The sequence below is a fragment of the Erpetoichthys calabaricus genome, chromosome 7 (genome assembly GCF_900747795.2).
Source record: "Erpetoichthys calabaricus chromosome 7, fErpCal1.3, whole genome shotgun sequence".
In the NCBI taxonomy this organism is placed as follows: Eukaryota; Metazoa; Chordata; class Cladistia; order Polypteriformes; family Polypteridae; genus Erpetoichthys; species Erpetoichthys calabaricus.
Window position 1 is genome coordinate 90,835,294 of NC_041400.2, and position 15,172 is coordinate 90,850,465.

Sequence of the window (15,172 nt, forward strand, 5' to 3'; positions counted from 1 at the left end):
ATTGTCAAAGCGTTCGTCAAAGACAACAAATCCGTGATCACTATGTAACGTGCCTTCTGAACACATTTCAGCATTCCTCCTAACGGTGACGTCCCAAATCGGAAAACAATTCTTCAGGGGGTGGCTAAATTTAGAGACGGGTATAACATTGAACAGAAAATCTCCAGGCCATCCTTGAACTGTACGAATGCCTGAAAATATCCAAGCTGTAAGGGCATCAATTTTGCAGTCTCCTAGACATTCAGCGCACAAACATGCGTCTGCCTTTGGCATTTCCAACAAATCTTTGAGGAGGAATTTGCATAAGGACCTTAATTTCCATCCATACAAAATGATGGTAGTGCAGGAACTCACTGAAAGAGACTGGGAGAGCCGTAGAGAGTTGTGCACGAACATTCTGCAAACCGTTTGATGAGATGCCATTGTCATGTGCAGCGACAAGGCACATTTGCATTTGAATGGTTGCGTAAATAAGCAAAACTTTTGCTATTAGGTGAAAACCAACCTTCGGGAACTTCATCAGAGACCCCTGCACAGTAAGCATGTTACAGTTTGGTGCACTGCTGCAGAATTTGGCATTGTAGGCCATTGACGGTCACTGTCACTTCAGAATGTTACACTGAAATGTTAAGAGAACTTTTTGTGGCCCCAACTGGAAGAAATGAATGTGGTGGCTGCCTGGTTTCAACAGGATGGAGCAATAGCTCATATGGTGCAGAGATCCATGCAAATTTTGCAGGAGATGTTTCTGGGAAAGCTGATCTCCCTGCGTGGTGATGTCAGGTAGCCTTCACGTTCGCCTAATCTTGCGCCATGTGATTTCTTCTCGTGGGGCTATCTGAAGTGGAAGGTATACAAATAATGACCTCAAAAGCTTGAAACCCTCAAGGACGCTATTCGCCATGAAATCGCCGCTATTCCCCTTGAAATGGCTGAATGATTCATGTGACTCTTCAGAAATTGTCTCGAAGAGTGTATCGCTAATGATGGCCACCACCTTGAAGACATAATTTTTAAAACACAGTGAAAAAAATTTATTTTGTATACCCTTTCTTGTGTCATGATGACATTTATTTTATCTTGTAGCATTTTTGTAGAATAAACATTTGAAATGTAGTACTTTTTTTTGGCTCACCCTGCATTACATTCGGGCAGCACGGTGGCGCAGTGGGTAGCGCTGCTGCCTCGCAGTTAGGAGACCTTGGTTCGCTTCCCGGGTCCTCCCTGTGTGGAGTTTGCATGTTCTCCCCGTGTCTGCATGGGTTTCCTCCGGGCGCTCCGGTTTCCTCCCACAGTCCAAAGACATGCAGGTTAGGTGGATTGGCGATTCTAAATTGGCCCTAGCCTAGTGTGTGCTTGGTGTGTGTCCTGCGGTGGATTGGCACCCTGCCCTGGATTGGTTCCTGCCTTGTGCCCTGTGTTGGCTGGGATTGGCTCCAGCAGACCGCCGTGAACCCTGTATTCGGATTCAGCGGGTTGGAAAATGGATGGATGGATGTATTACATTCCTATTCTTATATCATATTTTTAGTGTTGACCACAGACTTGTGATTAACAAGGTACATATTCATTTCAGCACATTTTAATTATGATTAGGTTCCAAATAGTGCAATGTGCATTTAATTTAAAAATATCACACTTAATAGGTTTAATATAGGAACACAATAAAATGTGTTGCTCTTTCAAGACTAATTGAACTAAAAAACTTGATTTTTAATTTTTGTAAATTTGATCCAATTACACCGTAAGTTCAGAAATAAAAATGTATGTTCTGTACATGTGTTAAGAGTGTAAATATGAGACTAATCAATTACCTTGGTGCTGTATTTAATTTAGCTTTCTTGAGGCTAGCAAGGGTGACAAGTCAGGTTAAATTAGGAAATTGACAGTGTTAGTGACATGACAAGCAAATATTCTTAAGATGAGTATTTTGAATGAGAAACATCTACAGTTTTGTAAAAAATAAAAAATTGAAACCAACTGGCTTTTCTTTTCGTTCCTTTTTTACAATGGTGTTGAAAGGAGTTGCTCAATATGTCATGTTCATTCTAAAATAAAATTTACAAGATTATGTTTCAACCCTACATAATGACTAGATACTTAAGTTCCTTTGCACATAATGCTTTGAAACAGAAGTGGAAGGTCAGTCTAATTATAGTAAAATTATATTTTATGGCATAAAATGATGATAGGGGAATAATTATGAAAGGAAAATTTAAGATTTTTGGTCCATAATTTACATATTTATATTTAGAGTATCTTAAATCTAAACTTGAGTTTAACTCACAAGTAAATACTTTGCCCATCAACAGAACAAACTTCTTTAAATACAATAAGCAAACTTATCAAATTATTAAGAAAGAAGAATCAAATTACTTAACACCTGGATTATCACACCAAAAAAGTACACATAAAAATTTACTATATCAAGTGATCAAAAATTTTCCAAACTGCCCTACTGTGTCAGAAATACGTTGTGACCTTGAGAAGCCTTTTTACTAAGAAAATAGAAGAAATTATATTAAATTCTCAAAGTCACCCAAACCAATTCAGTGTCAATAGGGCTGGAGTATCTAGGCTGCATGAGGCACACGAGTCAGAAATCAACTGTGCAAGAAGTAACAGTGTATCTTGGACCCATTTATGCACATATTCACATACCCATTGGGCTAATTTAGACTAATCAATTAACCTGCAAGCATGTATTTGGAATTTAGGAGGAAACCAATCTACCCAGAGGAAATTCCATGCAGATTTGCGGTATACAAGAAACTCCACAAAGACAATGACTGGGAACGGGATTCAAACTCAAGGTTCTGAGCTAATAAGGAGGCCAAACTTCACATCACGAGTCCTCCCTGCCTTTCCATTCTTTAATAGTACATAAAACTTGAGACATCAAACAGATGAGATTCTCTTCATCCAATAGGAATAAAAAACAAAATACTGTATATCATTGACTTATAGCATTATTTTTACTTACTCCACGGCTCAACATCATAGTCTCCTGCATATTCCGTGTACTTCCAAATTTGTGCTTATTTATTTTGTTCTATTTCTTAAGCACTTCATACTATGTGTTCTGTGAGGGATTGTGGTAATGATGGTATAATATGCTGTTAAACTAGGGATGCATTTTCATTCAATTACTGCTAAGTCTGGATTATGCTTAATTATATCAAACAGGTGTTAAAAGCGGAGGCATTTTTAGATACTTTTAAACAAAGCATATATGAGACACATGCTGGACTCATGGGCAGCTGCCAGGACCCTCAATGACATCTTGTCTCTTAAAGATGACGAGCTATAGTCCTCGCCTTGCAACAAACTTAAAGTACTGCCACTGCTGAACAGTCGTCAAAACAGTAGTCATAGAATACTGCAAGTAAACTGAAGCTGGGAGTCAAATGGTACAGGCATGAAGCAAAGACGAGACAAGAGAGAGCTGCAGAGGGTCAGCAAGTGGGTGTGATCCAGACCCCTGGGAGAAGGAGACAAACAACTGTAAGCAAGATACAACTGCTTCACTTCAAGGGCTGGGGCACCTGAGGACAAATTAGAGAGACTGAAAATCACCAATTATGATGGACTGAGTCAGGTTGTATCATGTAATCTATTACACCTATTTGCTTCTGCTCTGCCATAATAAATGATCTGTTAATTGATAAATAAACTGAAAACACCTGTTTTGCTGTCTGGCTCATTGCTCTAGCCATCAGGTAAGATGGGTTTGCAGGGAGATGTCCCCTAAGAGCTTTATGGATACTTGAACGTGGTAGATTGGATGCAAGCTCACAGTATCTGAAGTAGAGTGAACTACTACAGTGGGGTCACTTGATACCCTGCCGCAGAGAAAGAATCCAGTAGCATTAAGGAGTGAATCACAGTAGCAGATTTAGGGACGACTGTTGTCGAGCCATTAAAACCAAGAAGTACACTAACAGATGCAAGTTGCAAGCTATAACACTGCAGGTTATATTCCACAGGAACAATTCAACAAATCTGAACAGGTCACATGCACATTTTGTTGTCATTAAATGCTTTTACTTTCATTCTTTCCCTCCATCTATTCAACACTGAGCACTCTCTATTTACATACTGATAAGCAAAACATTGTTTATTTGAATTTGCTGCTTTTTTACAGCAATCACCAGGCCCCTTTATGGCAATTCATGGAACAGTGATTTTTTTTTTCTTTTTCTAAAAGGGCAAGTTAGATCCCTTGCATAGACCAAGCCATAAAGTCATACACTAGCAGTTTAATTTGCCTGTACATACATGTGTAAATTGTGGTTATTTTATCACAAGGTACACTTACGCAAACATTGATATTCACTTTGAATCAATTTAAATTCCTAATTAATCTAACATGCAAATCTTTATGATTGTACAAAGAAAAATCAACATAAACATGAGAATAAAATGCAGACTCCGTTCAGGCATCATTCAGACCCTAGAACCCTAGAAATAAATGAGCCCCGACAACTATGCTGCTTCAATATACCTCTGACAAGAACAAAATAAGTGTGTAAAATAAATGCACACAATAAAAAAATACCAGCAAGAACAGGAGGAGCTGTTAGTGGAATGAGTTTGACATATGAGAGTCCTGGCACAGACAGATCTTCTTCTTCTTCTTTCTCCTCTTTATTTTCTTCATCATACTCTTGTGTTTTAATTTCTGGTCTGACCTTGTGATGAGACAAAGCACAACGAACAATTCTTGATAGTTCTCAATATAACATTAATACATCTAAAATACTAAAAATTAGATTAACAGCTTACAAATAAGACCTGGACTAAACAAATGAACCAATCACAGAAGATTTCAAACACAATATGCCAAACACATAGCATCAACCTTATTTGACATGTTGCAAAGTTGTCTATTTTATTTAATGGCCACAAGAATCCATGTATAGTAACCTCTCCTTAACCGAGTCTGTCATATCAACTTGCTTTAAAAGACTACCCACTGGCTCTGTATCTAAGAAAGCAAGTTCAACCTGCCTGGATGACTATCAGCCGGTCACACTAACACCTATAACAATGAAGTACTTTGAGAGACAAGACAAAAATCATACATCTGCCAAAAGAACTGGATCCCTTACAGTTTCCATATAACTCCATTAGATTCACAGAGGATGCCATTACCTGTATCCTTCATACAGTTCTGGCCCACCTGGACAACTCAGATGTGGGATTATTTGTGAATGCTATTTATACCCTACAGTTCTGCATCTAGCACAATAATTCCCTCTGAGCTCACCACCAAGCGTAAGGACCAGCATCTGAGAATTTCATTGTGTAGCTAAATTTTTTACTTCCTAAGGCAGACTGCAGGTGGTTTGGCCACACCTCACCATCCCTAACTCTCAACACAGGCTCTCCACAGGGTTATGTTCCGAGTCCACTGCTATATTCCCTTATACCCATACGATTGCATGCCTGCACATGACTCTAACATCATTGTCAAGTCTGCTGATGACACAGCTGTGGCCGTCCTGATATCTAATAACAATCTTTGGACTATGGGAAGAAACCAAAGCACCTGGATAAAATCCATGCAAACTCCACATAGGGAGGACTCAGAATGTGAACCCTGGTCTCCTTACTGCAAGGCAGCAGTTCTACCATTGGGGGTAAGGGCTGGGTCAGGGAGTTTAGGACAGGCAAGGTTTAGAAAGGAACATGAAAGTATGAACCATAGTGTAAATATGGACGGTTAAGTAAATTCTAGCTTAAAGTTTTAGTGCAAAAGAAAAATAAAGCACACATTAAAAATAGTTTGCCTTAATGCTGGAAGTACCAAAAAAAATGAGGGCGTTGGGAGTTGTATGTAGCAGAACATAATTATGATATTACAACAATAATAAAAACCTAGCTAAATAACAAACATGGAGATACTGTAAGTATAGCATAGATGGTTACACATTTTTTTAGGAAAGATAAGACAAAACAGAAAAGGGAGAGGAGATTGTTATTTATGTCAAACAGAACTTAAATAAATCTCTCTCTCAGTTGGATGATAAGCCACTTCCTAGTGAGTACGTCTGGATTCGTCATTCACATAAGTTCAAATATATTTGAATATTTACTTATATTTTTAACTGAAATATACATCTCCAGTGTTGTGGAGAAAACAGCCAATAAATAAATAAATGGATTAAAGTTTCAGATGTAAAAGGGTAACACTGATGCAGACACTTCTCTGGGCAAGCTAGAATGTCTGATTGTGGTCTGATTACATTTTCTAAACAGAAATTTGTAAAGGAATTGTGCTTCTGTGTCAATTGCTAGTTCAGGAAGTAGTGTGACATTTTCACCATTTCGTTGGATGTGTAGGTGGGGTCAGCTTTTGTGAAAAGACATTTATGACCTTTGTTTATATAATTCAGTACTCCTCCTCCAATTTTTGATGCAGCAAAGCATTAATCCTTCATATTAAATTTGCACTTTTGCAGGTGAGTTTCAGGGCATGGATTGCCCCAGTAACTCAGAATCAGAATCAGAATCAGAATCAGCTTTATTGGCCAAGTATATGTACACATACAAGGAATTGGACTCCGGTTTTACCTAGTATTGTCCCTGATGCTGTGAGATTGACTTAAGTGTTCATGAGAGTGATGGCCTGAGGAAAGAAACTGTTCACATGTCTGGTAGTTTTGGCGTACAGTGCTCTGTAGCGCCTACCAGAGGGAAGAAGTTGAAAAAGGTTGTAATCAGGGTGTGATGGGTCTGCAATGATGTTTTCTGCCCGTTTCCTGACTCGAGATCTGTATAAGTCTTGAATGGAGGGCAGATCAACACCAATGATTTTTTCTGTAATCCTGACTGTCCGTTGAAGTCTGTTCCTGTCCTGTTTTGTGGCTGAGCCAAACCAGACTGTGATAGATGAACATAGAACAGACTGGATTACTGCAGAGTAAAATTGGATGAGCAGCTCCTGAGGCAGGTTGAACTTCCTGAGCTGGCGCAGGAAGTACAACCTCTGCTGAGCCTTTTTAACAATTGTGTTTATGTTTAGTTCCCACTTTAGGTCCTGGGAAATTGTGGATCCCAGAAACCTAAAGTTTTCCACAGCAGACACAATGCTGTTGAGTAGTGTGAGAGGGGGCAGCACTGGGGGGCTCCTCCTGAAGTCCACTGTCATCTCCACAGTTTTAAGCTTGTTCAGCTCCAGGTTGTTTTGACCGCACCAGAGGGCCAGCTGTTCGACCTCTCGTCTGTATACAGACTCGTCACTGTCCTTGATGAGGCCAATGACTGTCATATCATCTGCGAACTTCAGGATTTTAACAGACAGGTCTCTTGAGGTGCAGTCATTTGTGTAGAGGGAGAAGAGCAGAGGAGAGAGGACACATCCCTGGGGGGGCGCCAGTGCTGACTGTTCGTGTGCTGGATGTGATTTTTCCCAGTCTCACTTGCTGCTTCCTATCTGTCAGGAAGTTTTTGATCCACTGGGAGATGGGAGCTGGTACAGTGAGCCAAGTGAGTTTGGTGTGGAGGACTTCTGGAATGATAGTGTTGAACGCCGAGCTGAAGTCCACAAACAGGATCCTAGCATATGTCCCTGGAGAGTCGAGATGTTGCAGGATGTAGTGCAGTCCCATGTTTATTGCATCATCCACTGACCTGTTTGCTCGGTAAGCAAACTGTAGGGGGTCAAGCAGGGGGTCTGTAATGTCCTTTAGGTAGGTCAACACCAGTCTTTCAAAGGATTTCATGACCACAGACGTCAGGGCGACTGGCCTGTAGTCATTTAACCCTGCAATGGAGGTTTTCTTTGGAACCGGGATAATTGTGGAACGCTTAAGGCAGGAGGGAACTTCACATAGCTCCAGGGATCTGTTGAAGATCTGTGTAAATATGGGGGCCAGCTGATCAGCACAGACTTTAAGACAGGAGGGTGACACACCATCTGGACCTGGTGCCTTCCTGATCTTCTGTCTCCTGAAGAGCTGACTCACGTCCCCTTCACAGATCCTGAGTGCAGGTATGGTGTCAGTGGGGAGGGGTAGGGGCTTGGTAGTGAGTGCTGGGACTGTATTTTGATTGGCGTGGGTGAGAGGTGTGAAAGAGGGATTATCAAACCTGCAGTAGAACAAATTCAGCTTGTTGGCCAGTTGATGGTTCTCTTCAGTATGGGGGGATGGTTTCCTGTAGTTGGTGATGTCTTTCAAACCTCTCCACACTGATGCAGGGTCGTTGGCTGTAAACCTATTTTTCAGCTTTTCAGTGTAGCACCTCTTTGCTACTCTGATCTCCTTTGTCAATGTGTTTCTGGCTTGATTATACAGGGTTCTGTCCCCACTTCTGTAGGCCTTCTCCTTAGCCTTACGAAGCTGCCTGAGTTTTGTAGTAAACCAGGGTTTGTTGTTGTTGTATGTGCGAAAAGTTTTCATGGGCACACACATATCCTCACAAAAACTGACATAGGATGTCACAGTGTCAGTAAGCTCATCCAGGTCTGTCGCTGCAGACTCAAAAACACTCCAATCAGTACAGTCAAAGCAGGCTTGTAGTTCCAGCTTTGCCTAGTTGGTCCATCTCTTCACCGTTTTCACCACAGGCTTTGCAGATCTTAAGTTCTGCCTGTAAGTTGGGAGAAGATGAACCAAACAATGGTCAGAGAGTCCCAGGGCAGCACGAGGGACAGAGCGATAAGCATCCTTTAATGTAGTGTAGCAGTGGTCCAGTGTGTTTTTGTCCCTGGTAGGACACTTAATATGCTGACTGAATTTTGGCAGTTCTTGCCTGAGGTTTGCTCTGTTAAAATCACCAAGAACAATGAGCAGGGAGTCCGGGTGTTTGTGCTCCACGTTAGTTATCTGGTCAGCCAGGTGTTGTAATGCTTCACTAACACAGGCCTGAGGTGGGATGTAAACACCAAACAGAATAAACGAGGAAAACTCCCGCGGTGAATAGAACGGTTTACAGTCAATGAAAAAAGACTCTAAGTGAGGGCTGCATGTTTTGATTAGTACTGTGACATCTGTACACCAACCTTCGTTTATGTAGAAACAGATTCCGCCTCCTTTCGTTTTCCCTGAGAGCTCCATGATGCGGTCCGCACGGAGAAGTTGGAAGCTCGGCAGGTATAATGCGCTATCGGGGATGTGCTCACCAAGCCAGGTTTCAGTGAAGCACAGGACGGCAGATCTGGAAAGGTCCGTGTTTGTTCTGTTTAACAGAAGCAGTTCGTCCATCTTGTTGGCCAAAGAGCGGACATTCGCCAGGTGTATTGAAGGGAGCGCAGTTCGAAATCCCCGGTGGCGCAGTTTAACAAGCGCTCCGGCTCGCTTCCCTCGTCGGCGTCTCCTTCTAATTCCGTAAAGGGCGGCTGCTCCTCCGACTAAAAGTTCTGTAAAGTATTCTGTTTGAGTGAAAGACGGTGAAAAAATTTCACCAGCGAATTGACCGATGTGTAAGAGTTCCTCTCTGCTGTATGTGATCAGAGGGGGACAGCTTATCACGGAACAAACAAACAAAAACAGAGAAAGCACCAAGGAACGAGGCACCGAGGCTGCCATCTGTGGCGCCATGATGATCGCTGAATGTTTTTGACTCTTTGCTTCTGGAATAGGCAAATCATGAGCCTGTACCCATAAGAAGGACTGGCAAGTTATCTGTATCTTTGACCTCACAGATCACATAACTATGGCTTGACCTGTTCCAGAAATGTAGTTTTGGGTAAATGCAGGTTTTTCTGGAACAGAATTAGCCTGATTTCTGTGAATACTGACTTACTTTAACCACATTTTACACTAATCCTGGGAATACATTTCCATTATTTGTTTTTATTTTGTTTACATTCTATAAAGGTTGATTTGGGCTCATACCTAGTTTTATTATTTTTGCAACGCCATTTGCAATTGAATTAAATGGAATACCCTGTGATACTTGATTTAAAGTGTTTGATTGCAAGATGTCTTAAGGATAATACTGAAAACAGTAAGAATCAGACACTGTTAGGCTCACTGAGGCACTATGTAGCAGAATTTTGAACCATCTGGAGGATACTAAACTTTTTGATACAGTTGCATAGTACAATTAAGGTGAACAAAATATGACAAATGATAAAGCATACTAAGCAGATTTTACAACAATTCTTCAAAAGAACAACACAAATAAATTCTTGCTGTTCAACAAAGTTTTCTTCTGAGAAATTTCAGAGACTTACTGTCTGCCCAGGCACAATAATAAGTCAAAGTCAAAATGGTACAAAGCATTTGTGTATCTTACATTTATCCTAGATATCACTCAGTCTTTTTTTTTTTTTTTTTACATTTAATAACTTTGCACTTAATGAACTAACAAAATGTACTCTCTGTTCTCCTTTAAATATACGGCCTAAGCTACAGAATTAACTTCACTGCCCAACAATTTAATATCTATGGCAAAATTACATGTTCTTACAGCTTCAGTGTGTCATAGGTGGAGGTAACTACATGATGAAATGACACTTACTGGGCAACTTTACTGTATTTGTACAACAGAAAGCCATTGCGCCATACACAAAATTTTATTTGATAAAGAATAAATAACAACTATTTTTTATGTCAGATTTAGTACAGATGATCAAACCTTAGCAACTCTGCAAAGGTAAATGCGCAAATATTGTTGTTTCCAGATGTCCAATGCTATTACAGGGTCACCCGAAATTATATTCAGCTCTTATTTTCAGGAAAGGTATGTCATAGATTTATACATTCAGATAGAATTTAAACAAAAGGAATATAACTGATTTAAACTGTAGGATGAATATACTAACAAACTAAGCTGATTATTGCCCTTTTGTTTACAATTGAACACCCTAATTTAAAACATACAAGTGTCACACACGTGCGACTAGGAAGACGTTGTATGGTCCAAGCAAAGGTAATTCCACGCCAGGCCAGGGGGTGGCAGGGTGCACTAAACCTTCTCCTGTTATCTCTACAGACAAGCCGCGGGAAAACCTGTCTGATTTAGAACAGATGACGTCACTTCCGGTTCCAGCGCCCAGAAGAATATCACTTCCGGCGCCTAGAAGATTATCACTTCTGGCACCTGCTCTGACTAATGAAGAACATCACTTCCTGTCCTATCCCTTAAAGCTGCCATCTTGACAAACCTTCATGAGTTCTGTTTTGGACTCGACATAGAGAACATCTCTGTATTTATCAAAGACTCTTCTGCAGCCAGGGATAATATACGGGTGGCTGCCCGAAACCTTTTTAAGTGTGTCGAGTCAATTCCTTTTACACAAGGTATAGTCACTAAGTTCTAAAACTGGTCGAAATATGGCATGGCTGTGATTTCAAGCCATGCATTATATACATGTTACATGTAACGGTATAACAGCTTTACACTGCAAAACATTTTTTCTTAACAAGTAAAAATTTCTTATTTTAAGGTAATATATCTAATATTTTGCCCCAAGAGATTACATATCTCACGTTGCAATGATACTTGCTAGATCATTTTGCTCAATTCAAGATAACTGGTCTTAAACTATCTGACTTAGATATAAAAGTGTAATTCCAAGACAATTTCGACTTAAAAAAAGCACAACTGTGAGAGAAAAGCCTGTTATCAACTACAGCGATGAGCATAGCAGGACATGTATTCTTATTTCAAGAACCAAAACTTTCTAGGTTTGTCTTGTTTTAAGAAATCAGTAAGACACAACCCCGAGACTTAAATTAAACTCTTTTTATTCCAGAAAGGTTTTAGAATACAACCTTGATTTTGTTAACAACTACGCCATTTCAGATTAACACTTGCCTAATTCAGTGGCCTTTCTCTGTAACTAGTATGATTTAACAGCTGGATTCCCTGCAAAGGGTAGAACTTTATTATATTCAAGTGGTAATATTTTTCCTCAAATGAAAATGGTTTCCACATTTTAAAATAAACGACCCTTGTATAAAAAATGTGTCTGGTGGTTTGATGCAAGAGTGTCAAATAAATGACTTAATCCAAACAATGTTTCTGGATTCTATTAACATAAAAAGAAAAATTCAAGAATTTAGGAATCTTTAAAAGTTTTATATAGTTCAATGATATCCCCATGATCGTACTTCACAAGAATATATATTTTGTTTTTCAGTCATATAGTCTCACTGAAATTAAAATTAACCAGCTTCATAGCACCACCAAAACGGGTGGATTTATCCAGGTTAGGGATTTTAATTTCAAATGACAAAACATCTCTATCAAAGACACAGCATCATGAACTCCAAACAATATAATGTGTAGTGTTGATATGGTTCAAAAGTTGTTTTAAACTCAAAGCCACAAACGAGCAGCAAATAAAACAACGGCAAATCATCTTTGGTGTTTAAACAGCAAAAAGCGCAAGTGCTGAGCGACTGTTATGTGATGTAACATACAGGATCATTCCATTATTTTAGGAAAAAATTATTTACGTCAATGACATTGTATGAAAAGCTAATGGTATAATTAGTGTCCTTGCAGTGTCCAATTGTTTTTGGTTTTTTTTTTGTTTTTTGTTTTTTTTTTACAAATACGGTTATTTTTTTTTTTTTCAAATATAATATCCAGCCCTGTTTTTGACCCCTTCTTTGTCATGTAATGGAACATATCTTTCTTTGAGCATGCATAAACGCGTTCCCTGTGAAGCGTCCTTAGCTTTCCAGCGCATCAGATGTTACATTTCGAAACGTTCTCACCGTAAGGTTATTAATAACGTTACATAGTTATCTAAAATACTGCTTTGCTCTTCGCAGCTGATAAGTAACATATTTACACATATAAACCAATGGATTCACTTGACGAAGTCACACTGGAAGTATTAAAAGGTAAGTTTCTAATTGACATTTACTGTTGCTGCAGTGCATTCTGTTTTTATGAATCCACAAGAATTCGCCTGTCCACGATGATACCTATAATCATTACGACACAAAACAGAAGTAGTGGGGCAAGCTAGTTTCGTGTAACCATTACATACAATGTTAAAAATAAATGCAGGTGTTCATGTTATAAATATTTATTTTTTCATTTCCGGTTTTCACCTTTGCAATTTATCCAGCAAACACTGGCCTGAATTATAACTTCCACTGCACGCAGTTCTTGCATTCGAACATATTGGTACATTTAGCGCTTCTCTTGCCATTTTAGGTATTAATGAGTGGTTTGAGGCTGCACAGTAACACCTGACTCTTTTTATTGAGCGCCATCATTGCTATATTTCATATATACAAAGAGTTATTATGAAATAAAGGTTAGTTAAATGTCGTTGATTTATTTGTTAGTGATTTATTAAAAAAGTTGTTAAAGACGTTCTGATACAGACTTCTGCTTGCTTAAAAATAAATTGAAATGTATCTTTTAAAAATGTGCCAAGTTCTAACTGCATTGCATGCGCCTCATGCTCTTACTGGTAGTAAAAGCGAACATGACCCAAGTCGCTTCTATTTGAGATACCTTTAAAGAAAAACTTTTAAAATACTGGCCTCTAAATTTTAAATTATAATCGATTTTAAGGTATCCACAATTGTAAGCTTATTGCCTGAATATAAAAGATCGCTGCACTTGAAACTGCAATGGGAGCACCTATCCCCTTTAACTTCCTTATCAATACCATACATGAGCGCGTCATATAAAAAAATCGAAGTTCTGGGCACGACTTGTACAGCTTCGCCTATATTCTAGAGTCAGCCTTGAGTGAGACAGTGCTCTTTATTACTTTAATAGCACAGGTGAAGGCCCCAGTCTGAGTGAAATGTTAACGCCCTGCTAATTTTATACACTCACAAATTAAGTTAGTAAGTCGTATGTATCGTGTCTTTGATCAGGCAACACGGTAAATACCTCTCTGTAGGATATCTCAACTTGCCTAAAACCTCACTCAGTATGATATACTTGTTCAGAAAGGAAACAAAATGTAAAACATTTATAAAAAGGTATCACGATTTGCACTTGTACCATCTTTCAAGAAACTCATAAACTTATAAAAATTTGTAAATTTAGCACTTAAAGCCTAAAACCTGAGTTGGAAATGACTGTTGGTAATTGTGCAGATGATGTTCAAATATGAATGAATTACTGGTCTTCTCTGTTGCTTTCAAGTTGCAAATGTTACAGAAGATCTTCTAGGGACTCTTTCACATGAAGATCTGAACATTTCCTTCGAAGAAAACCTCATGGCCGTACATCAAGAGGTCAGCATTTTTTTTTTTATAAGAAATATTGTTGAGCAAACAATGTACTTATTATTACTTTTGCTATGTTCTTTATGTTGAGATTAAATGCTTCTGTAGCAACTTTTATGTCAGAAGTGTCCATGTCCTGATGATATTTGAGATCAAGCAGGGGGGAAATATAAATGATAATAGGGAAAAGGAGGATGTTTATGATATGAAAGTGATGACAACATAAATATATATTTATAGATGTGGAAATTTGAAGAGTAGAAACTTGGGCTTTGCCCTTCTCAATTAAAATTTTCCATAATTCAATAAAAGCAGTTTGAAATGTCACACCTGAGCACAGGACAGCTCATGCATCCATCAAGGCTGTTGTCCCAACATGTTCACCTCACCATATGAATCTTTGTGTAAACACATATTTATGTACTGTATGTTTGAAATTTATACAAAGTCTATATTAATTTACAAATGTTTTGATAAGCTTTATCATGGCGCCAGAGAATGATAGCGTGTTACATGTAAATTAGCACACAGAAGTAAGAATTTCACAGTACTCATGTAGCACTTATTTAGTTCGATACAACATATTGTGAAAATACTCCATATCAATAGATAACTGAGCACATATTGTTTCTGTGTTTTACCAGGAAGTAAAGAAGATGACTACTTTGTTTTTAGTTACCTAAAAATTTTAACAATTAAAATATAAGCGGTCAGATATTTGAGCAATACTGTCTTTGACTACTAATTTCATTTACGTTAAATAAAAGTAAATATTTCCATTTATGTCAGGCTTCATCAAATTTCATAATTCATAAACAGTTTTGATAACTGGTGACTATTTTCAATGTCCTTTTCCTGTATTATTTTTTAACAGGAGCTGCAGTTTTCTGTGCAGCAAGATAACTTACAAGACAGCTGCACATCTCCCTCCTCTTCTGAATGCAATACAGTAATCCCTCCTCCATCGCGGGGGTTGCGTTCCAGAGCCACCCGCGAAATAAGAAAATCCGCGA

General features: G+C 38.8%; 1 protein-coding gene across 1 annotated transcript in view; it reads right to left on the reverse strand.

Annotated features, from left to right (window-relative positions):
- Window positions 1–15,172, reverse strand: part of focad (focadhesin) — a 351,198-nt gene that overhangs the window by 162,228 nt on the left and 173,798 nt on the right. The window contains 1 exon segment of the mRNA XM_051930168.1: window positions 4,559–4,691. Coding sequence (XP_051786128.1) covers window positions 4,559–4,691 — 133 coding nt within the window.